Below are 11,919 nucleotides of genomic sequence, written 5' to 3'. Positions count from 1 at the left end.
AATCCACTGCTATGCTTGGGGAGTAACTGTTCTCATTTACAGATGCTATGGAATCCAGGCACATGTGCAGAAAGAGAAACGTAGGGGTTAGATATAATCTCAAGAAGCATCCAGATTTGATGCGATTCAACTAGACTGTACTGCTTTTATTTGCATTATGCATTCATATGACTCTCTTACTGAAATCAGTGCAATGAATAAAGGCCATATCTGCAGAAAAATGCATAAACTGATAGGCAAGCTCTAAATAAGGCAGAGTTCAAGCTATTGTTGCAGTAACTTTATTGGCTCCAAGGAAATTCCAAGAGGCTTGCCCACCTGATTCCAACCAGACAAAAAGAAAAAAGACAAGCCAGATTTGGTGACATTGAGTTCTGCACGCAGATTTTTCTAAAGCTGCTGGTGCCAGCTCTGCTACTGATAGATCCCTCAATTTGTACTAGTTCTCATCGGCTCTTTGGACTTGATAATTCCCAGAAGGGGAAAATCAGGACATAAACCCCTGAACAGCTAGTAATGCGACCCCCCAAAATCGTTAACTTTTGGGGGGGATCCGCCAGGACAGCGAAGGAGAGGGCGGGAAGGGCCACCCCTATCCTCAGCACGCCCTTTCTAGGGAGACGCACTCGCTCCCTTTAACCCTGGGAGAGCCTGGAGAGAACGAGGGCGCCCGGCCCCCTTGCTGTCCGCGAGGTCCACGTGCGCGGCTGTATCTGCGCGGCTCTCCCAGGGCTCCCCAGTCGCGCTCGCGGGGCTGTGAGGAAGGCGGAGCGCGGATCCTCCTCCTGCAGCCTCTCTTTGGGATCTGGGTCCCGGGCGAGGAGGAGCCTCGGGCAGGTCCACCTCTTCCCTACGGGCGCCGGGCAAGGAAGCCTTTCCTCTGTTCCAGGCTTGTTTCCGGAACTTCCCGAAAGGGTCGAAACCTCTACTTGGAGCCCCAGGCGGACAGAGGGGGCGGGCTAGGGTATATTTATCCCGGCACCCCACCTGCAAATGGCTGGGGGGGCGAGGAGGCCCAAGGTCAGAGCCTCGCCTGGTCCGGTTCCACCCGGCGGTTTCCCTGGAAAGCGCCAGCGGGCTCCGCCCACGCCCGGGAGGCATGCAAAACCCTTCCCTGCTCCGCTCCTTGGGAAGAAGCTTCTAGCTTGTTCTGTTCGGCCCTGAGTCAGCCTCAGGCCCAGTTCCTAATCCAGGCACTTAATAAAATTTTAGTTGCAAAAAGGTGCTATCGGACTCCTGATTTTTTATTACACACGTTGGGTGTGTGATGGCAGTGTAGCATGGTGTGGAGGGCAGAGGAAATGGCCTTGAGGGACAGCAGGAGGAGGTAGGCATGTAAGTCTACCCTCAGATGAAACAGCCTCCTTGAGCCTTGGCCAAGAAAGTAACTTGAGAAAACGTCTCATGCATGCCTCTCCCTATTTCACAGGGAAAAAAAAGGGGATGCATTGAGATCTGCAAGATTTTGGTCCTACAGCTTTACAATAAAAGTAGTACTGACCTCCATTGCATTGGCTTCCTAGTCTGCTCTACTTTGACGGGGTAACAGATGGAATAGAAAAAAATGGCTACTCTTGGCAAGGTTGAAGGAAGAAAGGGAATGAAGTACCTGGATCGGATCAAGGAGATAATTGAAAGACCTTGGAAGGCCTGCCCTTTGTTATTGGAAGCAGGACAACTATTTTATGTGTGGCCCAAAACAATTCCTCTTCACTCAATGGGAAACCAAAGCGTTGGACACTCATGTCTTAAGGCTTAAGATATGCTTCCCTGGATTTCCCTTTCATTCATGGGGATGCTCAGAAGCAAGGTATTCATGTACAAAGACTCAGAGACTTCCGAGAGGCATCCCTCTGCTGGTTCTGTGCTTCCTGCTCTTCTACTAAAGTTATTTGCTCTCAGGTTTTTCTCTTTAACATTATAGCAGAGGCACCTCACTCAGCCCTAATCAAGCTTTTGCTGATCTTTCTGCTGATTACTGTACGCTTCCATGCTTCGTCTGTCTCTTCAGCATCTCCTTCTACACTGTTGCCTGATGTACAAGTTGAGGACCAAGTACCCACTATCCTTTGGAAAGCCTACCTCTGACCTCCATGGGTTGTGAGACCAATTTAGATGGTCTGCCTCAGACATATTCTACTGCTTTCTAGAGGGTGCTTAAGGAGCTTCCCAGCTGTCTGGCAGGCACTTCAAGGCCAAGTAGACCATTGGCATCAGGAGGTGAATCAGATGCCAGTCTCTATTCCCTCTAAGCAGCTTCTTTCTGGGCACCATTTCCAGTTGGCACCATTCCCTTGGTTTAGTGAGAAATGAAGTGCCAGGAATAAAAGACAAACAAATTTGAAGCAATTTCACACAAGCAGAGGGAGGCAAAACATTTTTGCACAGAAAAGACAAACTGATTAGAGAGGAAGTGTCTAACCTATACAAAATAACAAAAGTACTCCAGTAATAACTATAATTGTGTAAAAAATAATACAGTCCAAGTAATTTCACTAAAGTCACTATGTAAGATGGGCAGCTACACAAATGTGATTAAATAAATGATTTCAAGTTTGTAACTGGACAATACAATCAGCAAATATATTTGTTCCACTAGCTTATCCCTAGGCTCAGAGAAGACAGTAAGAACAGAAATCATACCTTTTTGCATAAGAGAAAAGAAAGGACCTCACAGTTGTAAAAGGAGAATTGCTTCATTTCCTGGACAAGAGAAATGTACCTAGTTGTTTGTTTGTTAGATAGATACTTGGCCTTTCTCCAGGACCTCAAGGAGATGTGTGTAGCGTTCTTCCAATTTTCCCCCAAAATTCTGAGGAAGGGCTGAGAGTGTACTGCCGCACACTCATGGCCGAGGATGGACTTGAACCTGGTTCTAGCCCAACAACTCAACCATAGTACCATGATGGCTTTTTGTGGATTTTCTTGGGAGTTTTAAAATGAGCTTCAATCATTGTAATTTTTCCTGTTTATTGATTTCCATCTCTGATTAACATGATGCCACCTTTTAATTTATGAGGGTGAAGAAATTCAAATCAGACTGCAACTTAAATTTACCTTTATTTTAAAAGACGTTAAATGATCTCTCCCCACTGGGCATATGTTTATACACAGACACATGCAAACATACAGATATATACACAAATGCATACAAACATACACAATCCCAACATATAAAAAGAAACACCTATTTTTAAAGCGTTTATACCTTTCAAGAAAACTATTGAGGCTATTTTTAAAAAGTAATCTCTCTTCTCCTGCCTCACTGCTAGCATTCAAATAATTTATTAGCATCAAAACATAACTTTTAAAGAAAAATTATGCTTGCATGTATAAATCAACACTTTTTTTGGTCACCTTATTTGGATAGTTTAGAGGGGATGTTGGAATAGCAAAAAACCCAAACACATAATGAAGAATTAGCTCCGTAGTATCCACCCTCCTTTCAGTGTGCCACTCTTGAGCAGGTTAAAATAAATTACAATAAAGCCAAGTAAAAGGAAGCTAGATGAGCATGATTTCATTCAGCTCTTCCCATTATGCATTCTTGTTACAGTTAGACTGCAGTTCTATTGGCCATGGTTAGCATCTATGGATTTTGATTTGTGTATCTCTGGGTCCTGAAAAGTTCAGGAATTCTGGTGGAAAACCAGAACAACCTGTATTTGGGGATGAGGTAAATTGGCCTTCTTGAAAGCTCTTTCTGTACTCCCTTACCTGTGACAATAAAAGTATTATTGCAGGAACAGTAGTGTGATTCAGAGGCACATGTGCTACTTTTGTAAGACCTATGAAATGGAAAACAAATCAAGAAATGGTTGTCTGGATCATCCTGGAAACTAATAATTGGAAATCATTGTCTGGGTGTGGTAGAGGACAGAGTCCATTTTGTCCAAATCAGTGGATTACCTCTGTTCAATTGCAGTTATGAGCCTTAATTTTTCTACAGCTAGAAGGAATTGTTGCATACAAATAGTGTTTGTTGCTTATGCAATAATCACACGTGCATGAGATGCTCAGGGGATTTATTTTATTTTGGAAACTTGAACAAATCATTGAAAAATGAAATCAGCAGGACCGTGTGTGAATATACTACTCCCTACTTGGTAGAAAATGAAATTATACAGGGAAATGAAATATATTTCATAAGCTTATTGATTTTATACATTTAAAGAAGTATCCTGCAGAGCTGTTAGATCACACAGCTCTTTTGTTCCAAATGTAATTACTTGTTTTCAGCTTTGTCCAAATGTCAGTGCTCTTTTGGTAACATACTGACAGCTTCTATTAAACTCATGGTAGCCAGAGATACCTAGGTACACCTCTCTAAATTTCTCTGTCCCTGATCTTCCAGTTAACTCATGACATGTCCATCTTCACATAAACTCTCTTTCTTCCTGTGGTATCAAATCACTTTTGGTAATTTTTCACTATAATATGCATTTTTTTAAAAAAAGGAAACAGAAAAACAGTTGTACCCAGGGCATTTCATGATGAGCATTTATGAAGCTTGCTGCTTCCAGTACAGAATCTAGACCTCCTTATGTGAGCAAGGGCAAGCCATATAAAGCACAAATTGTGGTCATAAATTATGAGCAGTGTCAACAGTTGTCCCATTTTCCGGGGTGTCTTTGTTGTCACCAGATATAATAATTCAAAGCTTTGCAAAAAGTTCCTCTGTCCCAAATGGACATTCAGTGAGGAAAAATATATGCTTTACAAAAATGATAGTAAAAGATTTGTAACAGTATTATAAATGCATCTTTCTGGAATTCATCTGCCAGGGAATCTTTGTTCAGCTAATAGTTCACAATGAGCAGTGGAAAGTCTCTCAGTTCTCATACTGGCCTATCCACAGCATACTGACATGGGCTCAGGCTGGAGGCTGCTGTCTGCACTGCTGGATAGGTGAAGTTGGCATGCTGTTTTGCCTTCAATCGTAAGCTAGCCAGGCTAGAGTTACAAGTATCCCTATACATGTAAGGGTTGGCTGTGGATGCATAAGGACAGGTACTGGATGAAACTGCAGAGTTAAGACCAGGGGTGTTAAGATTGTTAAGGCTTGGGCCTGGCACACCAGTCACTGTTGAAGGAACCATTGAGGAAGGTACAGACATAGATCCTATAGAATTGGATGTTGAAAACATGGGCTGCGAAGAAAGGGCATTGACATTCATGGAGTTGAAGAATGGGAAGCTCTTTGTTGACAGTGTGCTGGCAGTAAGTCCTTTGGTAGCCCAGTTGTTATAGGAATAACTACTATACATCTCATCATAAGGTTGCATCAGTCCATTGAACTGAGCTCCAAAACTATTCTTACAAAGTTCTGCCTGTTGGTTTCTTTCCCGCTTCCTCCATTTGGCTCTGCGGTTCTTAAACCACACCTGTAAAAGAATGATATAGTTCTTGTTAAAATCTTACAAAACGTATTTGCTTCAGATATTTCTGGCTTTAGATGCTAGGAAAAAGTAGATTTCAAGATAAACAGATATTTGACCTGCAGAGAGCATTCCTTGGCCTAATCTAGAAGAATTGGTGCGATTCACAGAAAGAAGATCATACAGCAGATTTATACATATCACCCAGCAGATTTATCACACAGCAGATAAATTTATCACATTTATCAGATTTATCACACAGCAGATTTATACATATTTCATGAAGCATTCAAGAGGCAGACAGATCTACATGCCCCTTGCAAGACTGTGCTTCATTTGTTCTTAAAAATCAGATACTCATCCCCTATTTTTCAGATGACTGTCACGGAACACAGTTCAAACATATGGATCTGCTGTTGTTGCACCTGTTCTGACTTTCAAAACTGGTTTTTAGTAGCTCCTCCTATATTAATTACCACTACTCCCAAGAACCACTCAGATCAGAGTGTCATTTTCAAACTGCAAAGCCCTAATATACAGCGCAACTACATTTGGAATACTTTGTAAAATCCTAATCACTATACTTGCAAGAGAATATTGTAGAGCTGTAAAGGATGGTAAAAATAAGCAACCAAACAATCCCAAGACTGGATATGAAACAAATCCTTGGCATGCGAAGGGGAGGGGATTGCTGAGAAATAGGCAAATAAAAGGGTCATATAGGGATATATCAAAGCATGCATAGTATGGAGACATTAAGTAAAGAGAGGTTTTTCTCCATTTCTCTCAGGATAACATGATATCCTGGGATTATTCAATGAAGCCGAATGGTATGAGATTCTACAGAAATTGTAAACATTGGACACCAATTTGAATGGCTTTGAAATAAGGTTTATCAATGACTACTAATCATGACTTCAGCAAAGGATCGTTACCTTGTCATGGTGCTGGAGCTTGAGCACCTCAATGATGCCATGAGCTAAACCGTGAAGGGCCACCCAAGACGGGAAGGTCACGACAGAGAGGTCAGACTAAATGCGATCCCTGGGGAAGGTAATGGCAACCCACCCCAGTATTCTTGCCGTGAAAACTAAATGGATCAGTACAACCAGAGATATGTCGGTATACCATCGGAAGATGAGACCCCCAGGTTGGAAGATGGTCAAAATGCTACTGGGGAGGAACAGAGGATGAGTTCAACTAGCCCCAGACGTGATGACGCAGCTAGCTCAAAGCCAAAAGGTCGGATAGCAGCCGACGGTGCTGGTGGTGAACGGCGAATCCAATGTTCTAAGGATCAACACACCGTTGGAACCTGGAATGTAAGATCTATGAGCCAGGGCAAATTGGATGTGGTTATTGGTGAGATGTCAAGATTAAAGATAGACATTTTGGGCGTCAGTGAACTGAAATGGACTGGAATGGGCCACTTCACATCAAATGACCACCAGATCTACTACTGTGGACAAGAGGACCACAGAAGAAATGGAGTAGCCTTCATAATTAATAGTCAAGTGGCCAAAGCAGTGCTTGGATACAATCCAAAAAACGATAGAATGATCTCAATTCGAATTCAGGGCAAGCCATCTAACATCACAGTGATCCAAATATACGCCCCAACCACAGATGCTGAAGAAGCTGAAGTAGAGCAGTTCTATGAGGATCTGCAGCACCTATTCGACAACACGCCTAAAGGAGATGTTATTTTAATCACGGGAGACTGGAATGCTAAGGTGGGCAGTCAAATGACACCTGGAATTACAGGTAAGCATGGCCTGGGAGAACAAAACGAAGCAGGACATAGGCTGATAGAATTTTGCCAAGACAACTCAATGTGCATAACAAACACTCTCTTCCAGCAACCTAAGAGACGGCTTTATAGATGGACTTCACCAGATGGACAACACTGAAATCAGATTGACTATATCCTTTGCAGCAAAAGGTGGCGGACATCTATACAGTTGGTAAAAATAAGACCTGCAGCTGACTGTCGTTCCGATCACGAACTTCTTATTGCACAATTTAGGATCAGACTAAAGAGATTAGGGAAGACCCACAGATTAGCTAGATATGAGCTCACTAATATTCCTAAGGAATATGCAGTGGAGGTGAAGAATAGATTTAAGGGGCTGGACTTAGTAGATAGGGTCCCGGAAGAACTCTGGACAGAAGTTGGCAGCATTGTTCAGGAGGCGGCAACAAAATACATCCCAAAGAAAGAGAAAACCAAGAAGGCAAAGTGGCTGTCTGCTGAGACACTAGAAGTAGCCCAAGAAAGAAGGAAAGCAAAAAGCAACAGTGATAGGGGGAGATATGCCCAATTAAATGCAAAATTCCAGAGGGTAGCCAGAAGAGATAAGGAATTATTTTTAAACAAGCAATGCGCGGAAGTGGAAGAAGACAATAGAATAGGAAGGACCAGAGACCTCTTCCAGAAAATTAGAACCATTGGAGGTAAATTTCAGGCAAAAATGAGTATGATCAAAAACAAAGATGGCAAGGACCTAACAGAAGAAGAGGAGATCAAGAAAACGTGGTAAGAATATACAGAAGACCTGTATAGGAAGGATAACAATATCGGGGATAGCTTTGACGGTGTGGTCAGTGAGCTAGAGCCAGACATCCTGAAGAGTGAGGTTGAATGGGCCTTAAGAAGCATTGCTAATAACAAGGAAGCAGGAGACGACGGCATCCCAGCTGAACTGTTCAAAATCTTGCAAGATGATGCCGTCAAGGTAATGCATGCTATATGCCAGCAAATTTGGGAAACACAAGAATGGCCATCAGACTGGAAAAAATCAACTTACATCCCCATACCAAAAAAGGGAAACACTAAAGAATGTTCAAACTATCGAACAGTGGCACTCATGTCACATGCCAGTAAGGTAATGCTCAAGATCCTGCAAGGTAGACTTCAGCAATTCATGGAGCGAGAATTGCCAGATGTACAAGCTGGGTTTAGAAAAGGCAGAGGAACTAGGGACCAAATTGCCAATATCCGCTGGATAATGGAAAAAGCCAGGGAGTTTCAGAAAAATATCTATTTCTGTTTTATTGACTATTCTAAAGCCTTTGACAGTGTGGACCATAACAAATTGTGGCAAGTTCTTAGTGGTATGGGGATACCAAGTCATCTTGTCTGCCTCCTGAAGAATCTGTATAACAACCAAGTAGCAACAGTAAGAACAGACCACGGAACAACGGACTGGTTTAAGATTGGGAAAGGAGTACGGCAGGGCTGTATACTCTCACCCTACCTATTCAACCTGTACGCAGAACACATCATGCGACATGCTGGGCTTGAGGAATCCAAGGCTGGAGTTCAAATCACTGTAAGAAACATTAACAATCTCAGATATGCAGATGATACCACTTTGATGGCTGAAAGCGAAGAGGAACTGAGGAGCCTTATGATGAAGGTGAAAGAAGAAAGTGCAAAAGCTGGCTTGCAGCGAAACCTCAAAAAAACCGAGATTATGGCAACCAGCTTGACTGACAACTGGCAAATAGAGGGAGAAAATGTAGAGGCAGTGACAGACTTTGTATTTCTATGTGCAAAGATTACTGCAGATGCTGACTGCAGTCAGGAAATCAGAAGACGCTTAATCCTTGGGAGAAGAGCAAAGACAAATCTCGATAAAATAGTTAAGAGCAGAGACATCACACTGACAACAAAGGCCCGCATAGCTAAAGCAATGGTGTTCCCGGTAGTAACATATGGTTGCGAGAGCTGGACCGTAAGGAAGGCTGAGAGAAGGAAGATCGATGCTTTTGAACTGTGGTGTTGGAGGAAAATTCTGAGAGTGCCTTGGACTGCAAGAAGGTCAAACCAGTCCATCCTCCAGGAAATAAAGCCAGACTGCTCACTTGAGGGAATGATATTAAAGGCAAAACTGAAATACTTTGGCCACATAATGAGAAGACAGGACACCCTGGAGAAGATGCTGATGCTAGGAAGAGTGGAAGGCAAAAGGAAGAGGGGCCAACCAAGGGCAAGGTGGATGGATGATATTCTAGAGGTGACGGACTCGTCCCTGGGGGAGCTGACGACCGACAGGAAGCTCTGGCGTGGGCTGGTCCATGAAGTCACGAAGAGTCGGAAGCGACTAAACGAATAAACAACAACAAACTAATCATGATGTCTGCACATTACCTCTCATATCAGAGGCCATGATTTTCTCAATCCAAATTGCTGAGAAGAATTGGGAAGAGGGGCGCTACTATGCTTGTGTCGTATTTGTGAGCTTCCTAGAGGTACTGTGATGGGTAGCTGAACTAAATGAGTATTTGATCTGATCCAGCTTCCCTATTCACATATCAATTGCAGGATGCCAGGTTGTCCAGCATAGTAGTATCTATTATGCAACATAATTAAATCAGTCTGGGAACCCCCAATCCATTTTATAAACATTTAGAATCCAATCTGATTAAAAGATGCAATGTACCCCATGACATACTTACCTTATTTAGTGGAGATACATGGGTACATCAGAAAAAGATACATCAGAAATGGAAAACAACAGAATATGTAGCAAAATGTTGCAATGGATATTTTTTTTAAAAAAGAGATTACCTATTATGATTTCAACATTTGTCTTGTAAGAAATTAAGAAGATCATGCTGAGTCCCACAGCATACAGGAAGCTCATAAATAATGTTTCAATGACTCTGGCATAGAATAAGTTGTGAAGCTTTTTGTAGTCTTTTATTTAACACAAGGCCTGAAACCTACAACCTGATGGACCTCTTCACACAATATGACTGATCTAGTCAAATCTTACTGGTGATTCTACACAATCATACTAATTAGGTCAAAAGTTATTATTTCTCCAGTTAGTGGAGACCTGCTCATTTGTCCCAGAAAGTTCCTGGCATCCCACAAGCCCTTGCATCAAGAACACTGGCAAGCCTGCATGGCATCATCAGCCCCCTCTCCACTGGCTGGGCAAGCAGCGGCACATGTGGTTTGGAAAGTGCATTTAGTGCTGCCCTACCTTGGCAATAACTTCTATAATGGAGTTCTCTCAACTGCTCTTATGCTTCAGCTCTTTTTCTTGGAGGAGTAGGTATGCACAATGAGTCAACTGACTATTTTAGATATATCCAGATGACCCATGACAGGTAGAGTTAATGTAACTGGGTCTATCATTTGGCCCCTTGAGTGTTAGTTGGCTGGGCTAATTAATCCCTTTTTGATGTTCCCCCAAACACATTAACCCCTTCCTATTAACCCACTGAAACGTGTTGGGGAAACTGGGCCATAAACCTGTAGGTTTTTTTTTTTAAGAACTTATAGATTTTTTTCTTGCTTGAGTAGCTAGGGTTTTTTTTAAAGTATTCATTAAGGATTTGAGGAAATCAAAGGCAATTGGGTCTATATCTATTAGATACATTCCTCTAAAGCAGGTTCCCCAAAGTGGTCAATATCGACCCCAAGGATCGATGGGACTAACAAAGGGGGCCAATGGTGTTGTTGTTGTTGTTGCTGTTGTTGTTGTATTAGAACTATTAGTTAAAGTAGCATTTATTAAATTATTTTCATATAATAAATGTTTGGGGGTTGATCTGAAACTTCATGAAGGGGTCAGTGAGCTGAAGAGTTTGGGGATCCCTGCTCTAAAGCAATTGTTGCTACCTAAAAAAAAAAAAGATCCTCACGTTACCAGAAATTCCTTTAGTTGTATTTTGGGGAAAGAGGTTTCTTGGCTACATCTTCTAACTGAGTTCACTGTAAGAGTGATTGTGAGAATGTCCCTCTGTTTTAAAGGTATACTATATGATGCATCATTAAATCTTAGGAATATATTCTTTATCTAACTTTAAATGCCCAATTTTCCCAAAGGGCAGGCACAAAGATACAACCAAATACACAGACTTGTTCTGCTGTCTCACTTTTTATTCAGCCTTCTCCTTCACATTCTGGTCATTTTCAAGGAAATCAAAAATTTAGCTGTACCCGAACTCTGGCTTCTGTCAAGTTGGTCCAGACAGCAATCTCCTCTCGGGTACTCATGTCTGGATACCGATTCCTTTGAAAAGTGGCTTCCAGCTCCTGGAGTTGTTGGCTGGTAAAATGAGTTCTCTGCCTACGTTGCTTCTTTCTCAAGGAGCCATCCTCAGGAGTGGAATCGTCAGTCTGGTTCTGCTGTGATTTTTCTGTGTCTACGTAAGCAAAAGCAAGGAATCCATCAGTGATTTTCACAGTGGTGCAAGGCAATGATTTTTCTTGCATAAACATTCCTACTAATGAAAGTGCTACTATTAAATGATGACCTCTTTTTGTACAGTAGCTCAACACATACACAAGTCATTTGTCTGAGCCAAAGACAATTCTGTAGGTATGCCACTGCACACAGATGGCTTATCACAAAGGCTGATCCTTTGGATAAGGCACACGGTGGCAGTACAGACAGATGCTTTTTCTTAATTTTTGCTCTGAATTCTTCCACTTTTTAGTGATCATATATGCCTTTGAGAGGAGTAAAACCCAGTTCACTTGAGGAATATTTGTGAGTAAATCCTGTGGATTGCATAAGACTGG

General features: G+C 42.2%; 1 protein-coding gene across 1 annotated transcript; it reads right to left on the bottom strand.

Moving 5' to 3' along the window:
- Positions 1-4,512: 4,512 nt before the first annotated feature.
- Positions 4,513-11,616, bottom strand: PITX3 (paired like homeodomain 3). The gene is made up of 2 exons (XM_063307845.1): positions 11,335-11,616; positions 4,513-5,384 (listed from the first exon to the last, which is right to left on the bottom strand). The coding sequence occupies exons 1-2, from the start codon at positions 11,614-11,616 to the stop codon at positions 4,839-4,841; spliced, it is 828 nt and encodes a 275-aa protein (XP_063163915.1). The 3' UTR covers positions 4,513-4,838.
- Between the last annotated feature and the right edge of the window lie 303 nt (positions 11,617-11,919).

The sequence above is a fragment of the Candoia aspera genome, chromosome 6, assembly GCF_035149785.1.
Source record: "Candoia aspera isolate rCanAsp1 chromosome 6, rCanAsp1.hap2, whole genome shotgun sequence".
Classification (NCBI taxonomy): domain Eukaryota; kingdom Metazoa; phylum Chordata; class Lepidosauria; order Squamata; family Boidae; genus Candoia; species Candoia aspera.
This window is presented reverse-complemented; position numbering and strand designations above follow the sequence as displayed.